The sequence below is a fragment of the Alnus glutinosa genome, chromosome 2 (genome assembly GCF_958979055.1).
Source record: "Alnus glutinosa chromosome 2, dhAlnGlut1.1, whole genome shotgun sequence".
Taxonomy (NCBI): domain Eukaryota; kingdom Viridiplantae; phylum Streptophyta; class Magnoliopsida; order Fagales; family Betulaceae; genus Alnus; species Alnus glutinosa.
The window spans coordinates 24,272,197-24,292,326 of NC_084887.1; the positions used below are offsets into that span (position 1 = coordinate 24,272,197).

The 20,130-nt window shown below is 37.7% G+C and overlaps 1 protein-coding gene across 2 annotated transcripts in view; it reads left to right on the plus strand.

Moving 5' to 3' along the window:
- The window catches only part of LOC133861864 (cleavage and polyadenylation specificity factor subunit 1), a 50,559-nt gene that overhangs the window by 15,499 nt on the left and 14,930 nt on the right, over window positions 1–20,130 (plus strand). For both annotated transcript variants that reach the window (XM_062297683.1, XM_062297684.1), the window contains 9 exons: window positions 781–835; window positions 960–1,079; window positions 1,405–1,539; window positions 2,237–2,365; window positions 2,873–2,950; window positions 3,659–3,799; window positions 14,799–14,893; window positions 16,558–16,754; window positions 17,910–18,688. In XM_062297683.1, coding sequence (XP_062153667.1) covers window positions 781–835; window positions 960–1,079; window positions 1,405–1,539; window positions 2,237–2,365; window positions 2,873–2,950; window positions 3,659–3,799; window positions 14,799–14,893; window positions 16,558–16,754; window positions 17,910–18,688 — 1,729 coding nt within the window. The remainder of the gene's footprint in view (window positions 1–780; window positions 836–959; window positions 1,080–1,404; window positions 1,540–2,236; window positions 2,366–2,872; window positions 2,951–3,658; window positions 3,800–14,798; window positions 14,894–16,557; window positions 16,755–17,909; window positions 18,689–20,130) is intronic.

Sequence of the window (20,130 nt, forward strand, 5' to 3'; positions counted from 1 at the left end):
ACATAGAGAATTACTATTCATTCCCAACCCCCTCATCTAAATATAGGGCATCTGCTGTGGGAGGTTTTTTTGATTAATTTCATGAATTTTTTCCTAAATATAGGGAAGGGAACCAATATAGGGTAACTACTGCTAGTGCTCTAACACCCCAATCTCACATTAGAAAGATAAATAGCTTGCATAGAGTGGGTAGATTATAAAAGCAGTCATAAGTGTTAAGTTTCACATTAGTTTCTTACTAGATGAGAGTGAGCTTTATAAGTGATTTTAGGGATGATGAAAGCTTTAAATTTGACCGCTTCTTTTGGAGGGATAGCGTAGATGTAGCTAGCGCTTTTCCTAAGTCTTTATAAATGATATCAGACCAACCTAATACTGCAATGCGGTATTTGAGCACTGCATGACGTGGCCTTGACAAGGATGTCAGAGATTTAGGGGGGAGGGGAAGCTTGTAACACCTTAGTCCTACATTGAAAATATGAATAGCCCACATTGAGTGGGTAGATTATAAAGGCACTCATGTGTGTTAAGTCATACATAAGTTCTGTACTAGGTGAGATAGGTGAGACCGAGCTTTATAAATGATTCTAGCAAAGCTTCAAATTGACTGATCTTTTTAGAGTGATAGCGCAGATTTGGCTAGCGCTTTTCCTGGGTTGTTACATATAAAGCTTGTCTTATCCTTCTTAATAAACTAAATGGGCTGCAAAGTAATAATCCTACTCTTGCATTACATGTTGTTTTGCTTATAATTTGGATGTCTCTGTTTTTCTTTTGCAGGGTTGTGTACAGACTTGATCTTTCAAAATCTAAAGCTTCTTCAGTGCTTACAGTGGTTGGTTACATTTTTTAAAACCTTTTCAGGCTAATTTTCTTTTAGAATTGAACTACCTAGCATTTATTTATTTATGTTTCTAATGCTTAATTATAGTACTTGAAATCTACCAAATCTTTTATAGGGCATTACAACGATTGGGAATTCATTATTTTTTCTGGGCAGTCGGTTGGGAGATAGCTTACTTGTGCAATTTACATGTGGATTGGGTGCCTCCATGCTGTCATCTGGTCTAAAGGAAGAGGTTTGTATTGGAAGTCATTTTCTCTTTGCTACTTAGCTACAATGAGGTTCAACGGAATGTTGTTTTACCATTTGATTTCTTGAGCACTGTAATTTGATTGTCCAAGTTAATCTGTGTCTCCTAAAATATCATTCGATCAGTGTTCAAATTTTAGTCGCTGATGTACAATACATTGCATTGTATTTTTTTTTGCAATAAATTTCATAATTCATTGAAAATTTCAAATAACTTGTCTTTGTTGTCTTTATGTTTTATTGTGATTATTTTTCTGTAAATTCTCAAGTTAACTTGAGTAGAAACTTTTAAGCTAGCCTTATCTTTACAGGTTAGAGATATTGAAGTTGATGCCACTCCAGTAAAGCGACTGCGAAGGTCATCTTCAGATGCCTTGCAAGATATGGTCAGTGGTGAGGAGCTCTCCTTGTATGGCTCAGCTCCAAATAATGCAGATTCAACACAGGTTGTCTACCACTCTGTCAACTATGCAGGCTTTTTTTTTTTTTGGCTTGGTTATTTTCTACCCAATAATTTAAGACCCACCTCTGGTAATTTAAGTATCCATAAGACCAGATGCTAGGTTCTTAAAATGGTAGCTGGATATCCCTATCGAAGAGAAAACTTGGTTAGCTCTACATCTGCTTATGGAACTTAATAGGAGCCTGCTAAATAGTTTGCCTATTCGTTCATATCTAAAACAGTGCTGCTTTTCCCAATAATTTAGATTGCATCAAGTGTATGTATGTGCATTTTTGACTTCGGTGTATGAGTAACTTTAGTTGAGCCACATCATCAGAATCTTGTAGAACTTTTACCGTTTGTGTTATAGATGTCAAGCTACTATTATCTTTAATTCTCGGAATTTGGTGAATAGTGACTGATATATACAAGTTTTTTTGTATAGTTGGTTTGACAATAGTTGTAGATTCATACATCTTCATTTGATAAACCAATCGCAACCATCCCGATAAAGTCTATCTTTTAGCCTTTTAACTAAGCTGTCATAATTTGATCAATATGTACAGTGTTTGTTTCTAATGCTGATCATATTCTCCTCTTCCTTTATGTATATTCGAACATATTTTGATGTATGTATTATATTTGAATATATCAAATAAGAGTTGTCTTTTTTTTCTTCTTCCTTCTTTTTTGACATGCAGAAAACTTTCTCATTTGCTGTGAGGGATTCGTTGATTAATGTTGGTCCTTTGAAGGACTTCTCTTATGGTTTAAGGATGAATGCAGACGCAAATGCAACTGGAATTGCCAAACAAAGTAACTATGAACTGGTCAGTTTTGTGACTTAGCTTACAACTTGTTCCCTTCTGCATGATTAATGTGGTACAGGTCCTTAGACACCAAACAAATAAATGAATAGAAGACACGGAAATATAAATTAATAAAAAAAGGGGTAGAAGAAGAATCTTGCCTTATGGGGTTCCAACTTTAGCATGTTTTGCTGCACTCCTTATCCACTTAGACTTTGGCTCAAGTGGTAATGGGTTGGGGTATATTTATGTTCAAATCTTATCCAGCAAACAAGGAACAAAAAGATAGAAGTTTAGCTGTGCTCATTTTGTAGAATTTGTACGCTTAGTTATTACTGCTTGAGAAGGCTTCAACCTAGGCTAATCAAGGAAAAAAAAATTATGAGAGAAAAGGATTCAACCTTGGCTGTTTTTGCATTCATCTCCTTCTTTATTTGTATGATTTTTCATGGACCATTAATCTAAAATGCTATACATCATTCTGGTCTTATTGCTTAAAGGTTTATTTCTGTCTTGAGTAAATTTCAGGTGTGCTGTTCTGGTCATGGAAAGAATGGTGCTTTATGCGTTCTTCGACAGTCAATTCGCCCAGAAATGATTACCGAGGTTTGCCACTTCTCTGAATTTCCATTCTATTATCATTTGAATAAAATTTAGGACTTATGTCTTGCTGCCTCTGTTATTGGTGATTTCTCTGGAACTATTTTTTATGATAAGTACTGAAACAATTTGGTTGATCAGATGACTGCATATCAAGGTACCTTAAAACATATCCCAGCTGAATTCTTAGATTTAAATAATTTGAGGTTAAAATATAATAATTTTGATATGTGATAATAAGAATTATTTTTTATTTGTTATACTATGAACTCTTTCTGTGATTAATATAACAGACTTTTTGTGACTGTGTGATAAATATTAGTAAAATAATGATTTAGATCCATTTTAGAAAGTATCTCTTGATTGTGATGTATATGGCTGTGTCCTTATGATTGTCGGTGCATTAAGGACCTTTTTGTTGACGTCACATTGTCATTTTTCCTGTATGAGTTGCTGCATGTTTGATTTTAATAATGCTTTCATCAGTAAACCAAACAAAATTATTCTCAAGATACCTTTAATCATGCTATTGTCTTTTTAATAGAGAGTTCAATTGTAACTTTGTTTTATAAGTGCTCAATTTACTTTTGTTCACATGAATGACATTGTTGTTGGTAAGTTTGGTTAAGTAACCCTTGACGATCAACAAGTTGATACTATCTTAATTTGGTACTATTCCTTTTATGTGGTGATTCATACCCATCCTGTATGCAGGTTGAACTACCAGGTTGCAAAGGAATTTGGACTGTTTACCACAAGAATGCTCGTGGTCATAATGCAGATTTTTCTAAAGTGGCTGCTGATGATAATGAGTATCATGCATATTTGATTATAAGTCTTGAGGCTCGTACAATGGTAATCTCATTTACTTTCTTATATTAAATGGAAGTTGAACGTTATTGCAAATCTATACTCTATCTGTCACAATTTAAATATCATGCTTTACATTTTGGAATGTCTCAAACTAATGTCCTCTTTCTAAAATTTGAAATATTAGCTTTGGCATTTTCGTACGCTACACATCTTTTTCAGAAAAGCAAATAAGGTTCTTATTGAAAGTTGTGTCCACCTTTAATATTGTTGTTGTTTGCATAAACAGTTTAGACAGAAAAGGTGGAGGCTATTGTTTTGTTGCAGTAGCCTACCACATCTTATTATTTAGGTTTAGGGGACCATTACAATGACCAAACGAAAAACACCTAGAAAAACATACTCAAGCTGGAACAGCTTGGAGCAAACCATACAAAGACTGATTAAAAATAAAAATAACAACTAAATTTGCTAAAAGCTTCAACGCCGGTCGAAAACTCGCCGTAAAACTGCAACGGGTGGTCGAATCTTGCCGAGAAGCACCAAGGCCAGTAGGATCTCGCCGCAAAACACCAAGAGGATCGGATCACTCCGCAAAACACCAAGCTTGGTCGGATCTCACTGCAAAAGACCATGGCCGGTAGAATCTCACCGGAAAACAACTAACCGGTTGGAAACCACAAAAACTTGAACGGGAACTACTCCCCTTGAGCAACAAACTCGATGGGTGCTCCATGTAGCCCATTCGAGCGATAAACCACTTGAACTGATGAAGAAATTACTTGAATGGGCTGAAAAACAATTGAATTGGCTGAAAACTCGCTGAACCAGTCAAGAAATAGCAAGAACCAGCCAAAGAATGTGCTGAACCGGAAAGAAAACCACTAAACTGGGTGAAAAACACACTGAACCGGACCTGGAAGGCACTGAACCAGTCTTAAAACACACTTAACCGGTCTGAAAACTAATGAACCGGTTGGAAAACCACTGAACGGGACCTGCAAGGCACTGAACCGGACTGAAAACCACTGAACCGGTCTGAAAACCACTGAACCGGTCTGAAAACACATTGAACCTGTCTGAAAACAAGCTGAACCAGTCGCAAAACAGCAAGAACCAGAAGAAAACATTCCAAAAATACCAAGAAAACTGCCTGAACCAGATCCAAAAGAAAACCGGGATTAAACTATTCCCAATCTCGAAGAGGATAGCCTTATCCCTGCTACCGACTAGGAGCAACCAGTAACCAAACAAGGTCGTGTTCTCCAACCAACTTTTTGGTAACCTGCCGGCGACCAGAACTCGCCGGAAACAGTTTAGAACACTACAGAAGTCGTTGAAGAACTCAAAAAAACACTATTAAACTCCACAAATCCACCAGAAAACACCACAATAGCTGCCGCTGGTAAACACCATAGAATTGCTGGAATCCTCGGAGATTACTAGACAGCATCGAAAAACACCACAATTCGCTGGAAAGTCGTCGGAGACGACCAGATGGCGTCGAAAATACCACAAAGTTGCCAGAAAGCGATGAAACTACCGAAAATCACCCAGATTTTGCCGCAAATTTACCGGATATAGGCAAATGTCGCCAAAAACAATCAGCAAGTGCAGGAGATAACTAGGAAAGCGACCATTGAGAAACAATAATGCCACAAACATGGCCAAAGAACACTGCACATAGTCAAGCACCGAGAACCACCGTGAAAACACACGGCAAATTTTTTTATTTTTATTTTTTCAAACTCTACTACGGATCAACTACACAAGTTTTTTTTTTTTTTTCCTTGCAACAAACAGCTTTATCAGGCACTGCCCGTGTGGGCATAGTGCCCACACGAGCGGTGCTACCAACAAAGACAACTCACCAAGACATAAGAGGATTAGGGAAGAAAACCAAGAATATAGAGGAAAACAAAGACTACAAACGAAGGGACCAAGAATCTAAACCCTAAGGCTCTGATACCATGTTGTTGTTTGCATATACGATTTAGATAGAAAATGTGGAGGCTATTGTTTTGTTGTAGTAGCCTACCACACATCTTATTATATAGGTTTAGGGGAACATTACAATGACCACAATGCCCCGAAACCCTAATGACTCATAAACCCTAATAAATCTTCTAACAAATGTAATACTCTTCTAACAAGACACTTATTTGGGATTTGGTAGATCTGATTTGTTTTCTAGAGTGTAACAATAGCTAACTCTTGGTGCTCATGTTTCTCTTGTATAGCAGCTAGTTCTTTGGTGCTCTTGTTTTCTTATATACTCTTCGTGTACGAGGATTTTCCTCTTTCTTCAATAAAACTTATTATTATTCATAAAAAAAATTGTAATGTGAAAGAAATTTTTAGATGGTTAAATAAACTTTTTTTTTTCTTTAATAATTAATCGCATCAAGGACAAAGACACTTATTTGGGATGGTGGGAATATATTTTGTCATTCAGTTATAACCGTGCTTCTCTTATTGCTGTTTCTCTTTGTCTCTCGTCATGGTTTTGATAGTTTAAGGCTGAACAAAATTTGAGTGCATGTTATTCATCAAAAATAAATTTGAGTGCATGTTAAATGTGTTTTTGTTATCATATAGTCAGAAAACTATTTTGTTTACTTTGTATCCCTTTCCCTGTCTTGGAACATCACATTTTTAACACGAGCAATAAATAAAGTCTTTGTAGTTGTAGGAGCTGTTTTTTTAACATCTTCTCACTCTTTCCCGTTATGTATAGTGTTTTTATTTTAGCGTTGCAACAATTATTTCTGGAGTCATAAAAAAGAAAACTACTCCTTTGGGTGAAATGTTGAGTGATCGATAAAATAACTCTGTTGTATGCCATACCTGTTATGGGGTAAATGTGACAATAATTAACTTGGACTCTTGTTTTTGGTTTTTCCCTATTTATTGTGGATTTATAATGATGGGCTGGGACTAGCGGACCATGTTAATTTAGTAGATTAAAGTTCCAAAATTGGAAATATGTAGCCATTCCCACCCACCCTTTTGCTTTATTACAACCTTTTCAATTCTTCATCAACTCTGTTAGAATATTAATTAAATGAAAATTCACAATTTGTAATTAAATTAAGCTTTTGGAGCAAGTGGTGATTTAATATTGAAGCAGAATAATGGTTCTGAGTTTGCTCCATGATTTCGTAATTTATCTCTTATTATAGTTAAATATTTGGGAAAAGTATACATTTCCCCCTCAGACTACCATTCCATTTTCAATGTGCCTCACTAATTACCAATTATGTCAATGTCCTCCTAAAGCCAACAAAAAGACAAAAATTACCCTTAAAAAGTTTCAATAAGACAAATATATCCTTATAAATGCGGAAAAAAAAGACTCAAACTAAAAAAGAAAAACCTAAACCCTAAACCCTAAACAAAAAAAAAAGTGAATATTTTTTGAAAGATTGATTTTTTTTTAAAAAAAAAAAATAAAAAAACAAAAACAAAAAAACGAGAAAAATGAAAATCCAAGGGGGGTAGCCCAAACTGAAAATTATATAAAACAAAATCTAAAAAAAAATGAAAAACCTTGGTTTTTATTTTTATTTATTTTTTAAAATAATTTTTTTAGTGTTTTTGTATAGTTTTAATATAATTTTATGAAGGGTATTTTTGTCATTAGGGGGCATTGACATTGTTTGAGAGTTTAGGGGGGGATATTGACACAATTGGTAGTTTGGGGGGGGCACATTGACAATTGAGTGGTAGTTTAAGGGGGTATGTGTACTTTTCTTTAAATATTTTGTGTTGGCTTCGATTATTGAAAGAGAGTTTGAGCTTACACGTGGAATGGAGTGTTAGAATATTTAATTTAATGAAAAAAATTTCACCATTTCCTATTAGTTTAAGCTTTTGGAACAAATGATGATTTAACAAAGTCAATGTAATTGTGGCTAAAATAAAAATGTGAATTTTATATATATAAAAAAAAAAAAAAACATTGTTTGGCATCCTTATACTATAGTCAAGCATACATAAAAGTTTAGTGTTATGGAGAGAGAGAGACATTATGGAGAATGGTGATTGAACTCAAATTTGAGGTTGGGGTACTTTTGGAGTGGGCATATAGAAACATATTAGAAGGGGGTGGGATAAGTTTCACAACTTTGTTCGTTTTGAGGTTGGGGTTGGGTCACATGTAAGCTTCTAACATGATTTGTGGTGTGGGGATAGATCTTTGAAGTAATATTTTCCAGTTTTGTTTAGTATTGTGAGGAATAAAGATGCGAGGGTGGCATATAATTTGGTTGTTCAAAATGGAGTTACTCAATGGAATGTCCTTTTTACACGTCCAATCCAGGGTTGGGAGATGGAGATGGTACTTTCTTTCTTCGCTCAGCTTTATTCTATTTCTGTTTGACTGTAGAGGATGATAGGTTAGTTTGGAGCCTCTCCAAAATGGGTCTATTTGAAGTGAAGTCCTTTTATGAATTGTTAAATAGAAAAGATGGCCCTTCATTTCCTTGGAAGAGTATATGGCGTGTTAAGGCTCCGGCGAGGGTGGCTTTCTTTGTATGGACAACATCGTTAGGTAAAATTTTGACCCATGGCAATCTACGAAAGAGGAATGTTGTGGTGCTGTATGTGTAAAAAGAGTGGGGAGTCAATTGAACATCTGCTACTTCATTGCGAAGTTGCTCACAATCTATGGAGTTACATTCTTACTATATTTGGGGTAGAGTGGGTTATGCCACGAAGGGTACTGGAATTGTTGACTAGTTGAAGCGCTTCGTTTGGGTGTGATCCAGCAAAGGAAGTGTGGTGGTTGATTCCATTGTATTTAATGTGGTATCTTTGGCGGAAACGGAATGCGCGACACTTTGAAGATGTAGAGACATCGATGTTGGAGTTACAGAAGCGTTTGCTTAACATGTTATATATTTGGGTAGCGGTTCATCGTAGATTGAGTGTTTTTACTTATGCAGATTTTTTAAAGGGAAAATTACAATTTAGCCCCCCAAACTACCAGCCATTCTTCGGATGGCTCCCCGAACTACCAAGGCTTGAACTTTGGCCTCCCAAACTACCAACTCCTTTGAAAATGGCCACTCCATTAGGTCTTCCCGTCGTTTTGGATGGAAAAATGACCACGTGCCGCGCATGTGACTGTGAAGACCAGAAAAACCCGAAAATGCCCTTCACATTGATTAAAAAGAAAGCTTAAAAAAATTGACACGGACATGAGCTTTGGCTCGTGCTGCATCACCAGAAGGACGTCCCCGCACGACTGTCCCAACAATTTCATCCCTCTGTACGGGAAGGAAATGAATAATGGAGAAAAGAGAAGTTATAGCGAGATATCATTATCTTGTTATGGATTTCATCACTTTGTTTTTTGGTGTGTCGCCAAGTCCATATTTCTCTACTGGATAAAGTAGCACAGAGCTTACACCAAGCATTTGAGGCACCCATTAATCTCTATTTGTTTGAAGCTTCAGTTTTCTGCACATGTTTGAACTTTCCTCACTTAAAACACTTGGAACATGAAGGAAAAAAAAAGGACCCTTGGACCCCAACTCATGATCTCCATGGACGTTGAGCTTGGCAAGCTCCTCCTCCACCCTGACTCGAACCCACCTTGCCATAATGTCGTCTTTCTTATGGTTGGCCAACCACTTTTGGCATCCATTCTTTTATTAAATCAAACTCATCAAGACATGAACACCACCGCTAGCTAAGCCAATATTCAAACCACGATGTCGTCGCTGAGCTAGGTAGCTCTCAGCTTCACTGCCCACTTGCTCAGAATCCCAGAAAGTATGGCCAGAGCAGCAGTGAAAGAAATTGATGATTCCTAGTTAAAGATACAAAGGCCTTTGCATGTGGCAAAACCTTAATATAGCTTTTGGTTTTGGTCAAATTGGAAGCTATCTTTTGGGTCCCAATCAGAGAAGAAGATTTAATCAAATAAGAGTTCACTAAAATGAGAAAGACGATACACAATGAACTCCACTTTGGGTAGGAGTTATACCACAATTTGACTCTACAATATACGACACTTGCTAGTTGCTGCTACTCTATAAACAATATATATAGAACAATATTAAACACGACACACACCACACACCCATTGCACACATTGTCAATGTGGGCAACCCATCACTTTTTTTTTTTGGATGAATACAACCCATCACTTATACTCTGTTACACTCTGTTTATGGAAGTTAAAACAGAGGAAGTGGCCGAACTGTATTATTTCACCAAAGCCGAATATCCTTTCCTTCCTAATACCTACCTATCAATAGTATAGGCTTGCCCACGTGCAGCCCCACTCTGCAATAAATAATAAATCTATAAAATGGGGTTGAAACTTGGATAAGAGATGAGCCGATGAATCAACGGATAATGATTTTGCCGGATTAATTTGTTGATTTCACAATTTTTTTAATAGTGAGGAAAGTTCAAACATGTACAAAAAATGCAGCAGACAAATAGAGATTAATGGGTGCCTCAATTGATAAGTTCAAGAAACTCAAACACCAATTACGATTAGTATTGCAAATGGAGTAAATTGATCTGCTGCATCTTAAGCACGAATAGGGTTCCCCTCACCAGCAGGACGAGGTGGTTGACCAGGCTGGCCAGGCCTTGTCTGATCTTCCTGAAAAATCACAGAACAAGATGTATGCTAGCCTTCCCACCAGCCTCGTATACCTTCAACAGAGCCTGCGCGATCCCACTACAGATTCTGCTGTAAACCTCGAAAATCTCTACGGCTACACATTCCATGGCTTCAAGAATAAGAGTGACAATCATATTCTCAACCTGTGGCTTGATTTGAAGCAGCACATCAAGCAAAGATTGCCATTTTTGTAACCTCGTGAGCTCCTCTGTAAACGGTTCCTCCATCTGTCTGATACATCCTTTTTGAAGCTTCAGCTTCGATGCCAAGAACGTAGACTTCTGGTCTAGAAACAGAAAATAAGCATGAATGAAAACATTGTATCCCCATGCCTTGCCTATTTTGGAGTGACCATCGCTGAAATTTGATAGATCAAATGGCAGCCTGCCAATCATTTGTACGGCCTGGGTTTTACAATGGAAAACGCCATGCATGAGCATCAAGCCCTTTAAAGCAACTGCCCAGCTCCGGGTGTTCTCCATTTGCAACACGTCTTGTAAATCTTTGAAACAGGTCTTGTAAATTCAAAACCCCATCTCTTTTGGATAAAAGCGGAGTACCTGTTGAGCTCTAGACTCGCCATCTTTTTCTGGAATCTCCATAACTCCTTGTACCCGTTGAATATACCCCCGTCTACGTTCCTCAGAGCCTTCTCTTCTGTTCCCGCTTCTTATTATTTTCTTGGAAAAAGATAATTCTTCATCGCTTAGGAGGTTGTACATCAAGAAATGGGTATAGTCGAAAGCGCAAAAGCTCGGTCTAAGGTGCAGAGGAAGCTAGTGGTTAACCTGAAGTCAACTCCTGGGTCTTCCCAATCTCCAGTATGATTTCTTATACCTTTCGATCAGATCTGTGGCGTCTATTGCCGTAATCAAAAGATAGTTGTTGAGACTTGAGAGAATATTATCATTCACAGCTTTTGAGTAATCAATGACAGATTCGTTCATGAGCATCTAGCTTTTGTTGTTACAAAGAATGAATATCGTGACGACTTGCACCGCCGGAATTGTTTTGAAAATGGCGTCAGTCATACGTACGACAATTGTCGGAGACAAAAAACCACCCAAAGCCTTTGGTAATTGGCTTTCACCAGAAATGAAGGGAGATAGAAGGCGTGGATGAGGAGCTCCTAAAGAGCCACAGGGTGGCCGAGAGTGAGCAGAGGGGCCAGCTGGAAGAGGACCCATAGAGTGCACAAGCCAGGAAGTTAAAAGCGGCTTGATCACTGGCGTCTTTGAAAGCGGTTTTGCCTTTGGTTGTGAGCTCGTTCTCAAGGCCCTCGAAAAGCTCTGTGTAGCTGGAATGGAACTTAGGTATGATGTGGTCGTGACGGGACTTGAGGAGGAAGAACAAGAGGCGCTTGAGCTTTCCGTGGCTCGGCTCCGACGGGTTGAGATACGATAGGACACGATAATCCCCGGTGAGCTCCGTGGATGGCATGTAAGTTCCCGTGAAAAGAACCAGATGGGTTTCAAACCTGAAGAGAAGGACAATTTCGGGTTTTTTTGGTCTTCACAGTCATGTGCGCGGCATGTGGTCATTTTTCCATCCAAAATGACGGGAAGACCTAACGAAGTGGCCATTTTCAAAGGAGTTGGTAGTTTGGGGGGCCAGAGTCTAAGCTTTAGTAGCTCAGGGGGCCATCCGGAGAATGACTGGTAGTTTGGGGGGCCAGAGTCTAAGCCTTAGTAGCTCAGGGGGCCATCCGGAGAATGACTGGTAGTTTGGGGGGCTAAATTGCAATTTTTTCTTTTTTAAATTTATTTTCTTTTCGTTCCTATTGGGAGTTCTCTTGTATACTTCATGTGTACTAAGATTGTGCCATTCTGCACTTTATTAAGTGAATTGACATTACTTATCAAAAAAAATAAAGTTTGCCTTAGTTGAAGTTAGTATAAATCTGAATCTTTTTTTTTTTGGAGCTAAGTCGATGTTTATCATGTTAGCACATGCTGTTGACTACTCTTGGCATAATTTTGCTAGCAGACAAGTTATTATCTGAAATAGTTTGGAACTAATTGGCTATATCCAATTTGTATACACATTTGCCATACAAATTTGATGTGAAGTTCTTCAAGTGCAGCAATCAAATATTTTTTTTTGATAAGTAAGAGAATTTTATTAAAAAACGCAAAGCGCAATCAAGTATACAGGGGGTATACAAGAGAGACAATTAAGAAGAAGAAGAAAGCAATACAAGGAAATCGTGATAACTAATCCTTAGAGGTGCGAGATACGCAGCCGTCCAGGAGTACAAAGAATGAATAAAAAAGGAAATGAGCTCCTCTATGGTTCTTTCTTTGTCCTCAAACTGTCTATCGTTGCGTTCCATCCACAAGCACCACATAAGACAACAAGGAACCATTTTCCATACGACCGCGCTTCGGGAGCGTCCCCCCGGCCACCAACAGGCAAATAAGTCTATCACCCGAAAAGGCATCACCCAAGACAAACCGAAGCGACTGAGGATGACATACCAAAGAGGGCGTGCAACCTCGCAATGAAGAAGAAGGTGATCCACAGTCTCCTCGGTCATTTTACACATGCAACATCTATCAATCACAATGACACGCTTCTTTCTAAAATTGTCCAAGGTGAGGATTTTCCCTAGCGCTGCCGTCCAAGCGAAGAAGGCCACTTTCAATGGAGCCTTGGTCCGCCAAATGCTTTTCCAGGGAAATAAAATAGCATCTTTGCAAGCAAGATCCTTATAGAAAGAACTAACATCAAAAGACCCTTTGTGAGAAAGGGACCACCAGAGCCGGTCTCCCCCATCTTGAGCAACCTTGGAGGAATACAGTAAGGAGAAAAAGGAAGCCATGACGTCCACCTCTCAGTCGTGTACGTCTCGAAAAAATCTGACATCCCACTGATAGGATCCACTTACCACTACCAAGTGGTCTGCCACCAGAGTATCCTTGACACAAGCTATTTCATACAGAATTGGGAAAGCTTCCTTGAGGGACATCTCCCCACACCAATCAAATCTTGGGTAGCAGCAATCAAATATTACTTCTCTTTAAGCTTCATTGAGCCACTAAACACTTAAGCCGCTAGCTTTCAAATGGACACTTAATGTACTTATGTGACAGGCTATGGGTGGGAATTTTACTAGTAAAATGAATGTTCTGTTGAAGGATATATATTTGATGCTTGTAGTTGTTGGATTGGTGAATGGGCTACTGGTTCCAAAGCGGACTCAACTCTCACTCTCTCTTTTTATTTTTATTTTAAAAATATTTTTTCCCTGAGCCCAGAGTAGACTCAATTCATTAGATAAAGAAGATCCCTTAAATGCCAAGATCTTGCTGACTCTATTCCAATTCATTGATAGATATTCTGCTAGATAATATTCAGACCCTTGAGAGCCAGTGAAATAGTAGCTACTAAAGCATAAACTGCTTGTTTTAGTAGCTACTATGAAGTGAGCCTCCTAGTACTCTATTTTCTTTCCATGCAAACCCTACAACAATTTGCAGGAAATTTTGCTACCTTTGAACTTTTGTGGTTATGACCATCTAAACTTCGCTTTCCGGCTTCCGCGTCATCATATCAACTTGCTTGACTTTCTGGCTTTGGACAAGCCTCGACATGATCTCATGACTTTGTGGAGACCTTTGTAACCCCCTTTATGAGGAAGCACAACATCTATTGTAATTCAAATTTATTTTCAGTTAACTATGTAGATAAAGGAAATCAGTGTGTTTATGCATGTGGCTAGAGGACAATGTACATCATATAAATAGTTTGTTTGAGAATGTACTAATGTAGGTGGGTAACTCTCATGTCTGTGCTGTACTTATATCTCTAAATACACATGGAGGAATTTAATTATGCTAACGGCTAATCTCTATTTGTCTGATTATCATAGAAGTCATCGATTTAACATTAGGAAACTGATATAGAAGATATGGAAATAAAAGTTTGACTTTTCATTTGTTGACATTTCCATACAAGTAAATATGCAGACATGCATATATACATGCATTTGTAGATGCATACACAATATTGAACTGTGTATAGGATGAAAGAAAACTACTAGTATGGGGCTCACAAAGAGAAACCAAAACCTTGCTGTTAACCAGGTTATGATACAATGTTGAAGAATCATTATTCCACCAAAAGCCTTAACTGTTAGGAAATGGACGAACCAAGCTATAGCTCACAACACATATACAACTATATGGGTCAGCAAGGTATACTCTTCTCAGGGTTGCCTTTCTTGGGCTTACTATTTTTCCCTACCAAAAGAATAATTGCACATACATGCAAAAATATGCGCATTTTTTTTTCTTCATCTTTTAGGGGGTGGGGGTGGTTTTCTTTGTTAATCATCATGTAAGTTGCAATCCAAATCACATTTTGTTTCTCTGTGTTGATGGTTGCTATGTTTTATCGTAGGTACTTGAAACGGCTGATCTTCTGACAGAAGTTACTGAAAGCGTTGATTACTTCGTGCAAGGAAGAACAATTGCTGCTGGGAATTTATTTGGAAGGTGTGTGTGTGTTATATTTCTTGTTATTAGTTATGTGTTTTGGAATTTGATCACCTTCCCTGTCCTGTTCATATCTTTTTTGGTTTGTGGTTTGATTCTCTTTATACATGCACTGATACACATGCGCGCGTGCGCGTGACACACTCACCCACTCTAAAACATGCACAACTATGTCTTTATGTATTACATAATTGTGTTTCTTATAATTCTCTTGGTGTTCTGGGTTTAGTAATAGGTTCAGTCACTTGGTTAGTATTTGTAAGAAAGTGCATGAGGCAAATTTGACATTATAGCTTATTTCTTTTGATTTGTTAAAAATTCCATATTTTAACTTGTGGATTGTTACTGTAAATGCATTCGGTTAATTGTTTCTTTTTGCCCCATAAATTTTGTGCCATATTGCTTCTGTTAGATTAATTTTTGATGGTGGTATTTTTTTTAATTGCTAAAATTCTTGCAGTGTTAATACCATGTTTTTTTATTTATTTATTTGTTTTATTATTATTCTCTAATCTAAAGATTATTATGATTCACACTATTCTAAAAATGATTTTTTAAAAAGTTTTGTTACCCATCTTACCATGTCATGGCTTACTTCATTAGTGATATAATGCTTTTATTTCTTGTTAGATATACTGTCTATAATTTACCAGATCGTTGTCTACTGGCCTACGAATTATTCTAGTTGCATGATATCTGGTGGTACAATTGTGGATTCTTTCTTTTAAATCTAAAATCAAGAAAAGAAATAAGATTGACAAGAAGTGGGGAAACCATTGACATGATTATTTTAGTGCGTACCATGCCATCAACCTTACATATAGGATTGGGCATTGACCCCCTCAGGTTGGTTTCCAGTCATTTTATACAGTTGAATCAACAGATGTTTGTCGACATGAGTCACCTCTAAATCGATGACTGTGGGTTGCTTGGTTGGTTCAGGCAGGACATTGGTTTGACTCGCTCCATTTGGGCCCCAAACCTGTATTGTAATGCCCCAACATATTCACCTACTTGAAATACCATGAGACGCTACTACTATGCCTCAATATTAAATTTGCAATGGTAAATGCTATAAAATTTTCTTTTCTAAAATAAACAAACTATAAACTGTAAAGATTATACCAAAGCACCAACTGAAACATAATTTCATTTATTCACATAAGCTGTTTGATTTATAATATCACTTCCTACATCAGTTACATTTACAAAGCCAAAATATCAAAATCCTAATACCCTCGAAGCTTTTGTCTATCGATCATTTCGGTTGCTTGTTTGCTAACTTAGTGAGCTCGAACTTTGTAAAAAAAAAAAAACAAAGTTTTACAAGTGGAGATGTGAGTCCACATAGCTTAGGAAGTAAACATTATCGTTAACATGTTATAATGAGAAGCAATTATAATCATAATACTTCGCATAAAATATCATTCTAAGTTCTTGCGTGTGTTAAAATGCTGAAAACGTAATATCATTCTAAGTTCTTCGCATATAATATATATTTTTTTTCTTCATATATTGCCATCAACTTAAGGGCATTGCTATTGGCTCCATCTGCAGTCTATTATCATGCATTTTCTGTGTGGTTTTGTTTTCCTGTTTCATTGAGGGTAATTACATGATATTTGCTGTGAATTGATCTACAGAGATTTACTTTCCTCTTTCAGGCGTCGAGTTGTTCAGGTCTTTGAACATGGTGCACGAATTTTAGATGGTTCTTTTATGACTCAAGATCTAAACTTTGGAGTTCCAAACTCAGAATCTGGTTCTGGTTCTGAGAGTTCAACAGTGTTGTCTGTCTCTATTGCGGATCCATATGTGTTACTGAGATTGACTGATGGAAGCATTCGGCTTCTTGTCGGAGGTATGCTTTGTCATGTCTCTTCAGTAGCATTACTCATGAATTTTTTATTTTTATATAAATGATTTTCTGTGTACTTCTAATGCTTATAACATAACATATAAGTCCCTTATCAAAACTATTTGTGTGGCATTTGCACTTTATGTTCGGTGATGGCTTTGAAGATTGAATTAGTTGTCCTTGAACAGTTTTGTCCTTTTATGTGCTTGTTGATGTGGTTTTGTTCATGATGGCTTTGGAGATTAAATTAATTACAGCAATGTGTGTTGAAGAAGGAAACTTCCCAAACAGCTGATTTGATTTAATATCAATTTATTTCTCTTTGATTATATTTCCATATTAGATGTATCACTTCTCTATATAAATGATGTAACGGAATCGATTGATCATCAAGGAAAATAAGATTATTTTTCCCTTCTTCTTCCTCCATTTTTTCCTTCTCTTCCAACCATGTGTTGGGTCCAGCTAATTCAGTTAAAATTCCTGATTAATTTAGATGTCTGTGGCTATAGTTTGTGTAGCTTTTTGTGACAACACTCCTATTGCTACCCACTATGCTATGCCGGTCTATAGAGGCTTATCTATATGTCTGTATCATAAAAATCTTTAAGAAACTTAAATATCTCTTACTGTGAATAATTGAAGTTATGATTATGAAAAACTGTAAGTTGATGTAGTTTCTATAGCAGAAACTATTGTTAATTTCTATGGGAATCAGACTTCATAATATGATGTGCTGAAACATACTATGGCGGCCTCAAGGAGGTGCTACTTGACTTTATAACACAATGAATAGTAAATAAAAATGTACTTGCTGATTGACTCCTATATTAGCTCTTTTTCTTATCTTAACTATACATTAGAATTATGCTATTATTTTATGTAACGGTTTGACAGTTTTGTTGTATAATGATATGAAGTGTTAAGATTGGTTGTGACCATTGAATTTCAATTTCTGTCACTTTATTTGGTGTTTGGATTACCGAGTGGGAGGCTTCACTTGCAGAAATCCTATTACAGGCAAAGATATTTGTGTCAAACATTTATCAGAAATCTCATTCCATGTTGAACTCCAGTTATTTTAAACATGTAAAATATTTTTGCCATTCTTTTTGCTCTGCTCACTTCTTTTTATTGTTGTTTTTCTTTCATGTACAGATCCTTCTACATGCACTGTTTCCATACTTACTCCATCTTCTTTTGAGACTAGGAAATCAGTATCTGCCTGTACACTTTATCATGATAAAGGACCTGAGCCATGGCTCAGGAAGACAAGTACTGATGCATGGCTTTCTACAGGCATAAGTGAGGCCATAGATGGTGGTGATGGTGCATCACATGATCAGGGTGATATATATTGTGTTGTTTGTTACGAAAGTGGTGCACTTGAAATATTTGATGTGCCTAATTTCAACTGTGTTTTTTCTGTGGAGAAGTTTATGTCTGGAAAGACCATCCTTGTTGACACCTTAAAGCAAGAGCCTGCCAAAGATGTCGAAGTGGAAAATATAAGTTCTGAAGAATTTACTGGCCAAGGCAGAAAAGAAAGTACACAGAACATGAAGGTTGTTGAGTTGGCCATGCAGAGATGGGCCGGACAGCATAGCCGGCCTTTCCTTTTTGGGATACTGAGTGATGGAACGATTCTTTGCTACCATGCTTACTTATATGAAGGTGCAGAGGGTACCTCCAAAATTGAGGATTCAGTTTCTGTACAGAGTTCTGGTCTAAACAGCATTAGTGGTTCTAGGCTTAGAAATTTGAGATTTGTCCGTACCCCTTTGGACACTTATGCAAGGGAGGAGACACCAAGTGGATCGCCATGCCAAAGAATTACCATTTTCAAGAATATTGGTGGCCACCAAGGCTTGTTCCTTTCTGGATCAAGACCAGCATGGTTTATGGTATTCAGGGAAAGGCTTCGAGCTCATCCACAGGTCAGATATCTGGTTCTCTTCTTGCTGATAGGGAAATAGTTGTGGTCAGCTTAAAGTATTATATGCATCATAGTTACAGATTGGATAAGAATACAAATATTTTTTTTGATAAGTAATGATGCAACTTTATTGAAAAAGCGTAAGACGCCCCTATGTACACGCATTATATAATAGAGCTCTTACAAACCCAAAACCCAGAAACAGTATAACGACCTGTCAGACCCTCCGGACCAGAAAGCACCCACAACACCCAAAACCTATGTGAAATCCAAATCCCAAAAAACAGTTGAAGCCTCCATCAAACACCCAAGCTTGCCCCGAAAGCATCCCAACCCAACAAACCCCCCAAAACCCACTAGAAACCCCGAACAACCCTCCCAAAAAAAACCCACAAACCCAAAACTCACGTGAGACACCCAAAACCCGAGTTGACGGAAGCCGAAATAAAAAGCAAACTCAAAATACAGAAGAAAAGCCAGAGCTACAGGGAAAAAAAAAGAAAGAAGAAAAAACTGCAATGGCGGTGGCGCCACGCGCACCGAAGCGGTGCAGAATCTGTCAGAGAAGCCATCAAAGAGGCACGCGTGCGGTGAAAAGGTCCCAAATACTGTAGATCTAACTCCCAAGCTTCAAAACGGCGCGTGGCGGCCACCCGCAGCTACGCCGACGGTGTGGTAGAGCTAGAACACGACGAAGAGTCTCCCGGTGAGGCACGTGCACGTGGAGGAGGTCCCAAACATCGTAGATCTACATCTCAAGATGCAAAAGAACCAATCAGCCACGCATACTGACGCAACGGCCATCCACAAAATTGACGTCGACAGAAGATGGCCCAACCATCGTATATCTACTCCCAAGATGTAGAGTAACCCAAAACTAAAAGACAAAACAGAAGAAGAAAAAACACTAGAGGACCTAGATTGGATGAGAACCAGATGAGGAGGAGGGAGGGAGGAGAGCCTCTCCTCCCTCCTCCCTAGAAGTTATTAGAGAGACCTAAGGGTTTTTTGTTAAGGGAGACGAGAGAGTGTATAAACTCGACAAAAAAGTAGCAATATTGTTTAATTAAAAACAATGAGACCAACTTTCAACGATACAGAGTGAAAAAATGAAGCTAAAATATCCTCCATAGAACTTTCCAAATCTTTAAAACACCTAAGATTTCTTTCCTTCCAAACACCAGAAAATGTTGATTGGCACCATCTTCTAAATCGCAGCACTTCTCGGCTTAGTTGATAACTCTTCTAGGCATAACCCAAGCAAACTAGTCGATAACTTTTCTAGGCATAACCCAAGACATACCAAATCGAGTAAAGAGAGCATTACACAGAGCGGAAGCCACATCACAGTGAAGAAGAAGGTGTTCCACTGATTCCCCATTACTCTTGCACAAGCAGCATCTGTTCACTATGATAACATGCCTCTTCCTGAGATTATCTAGT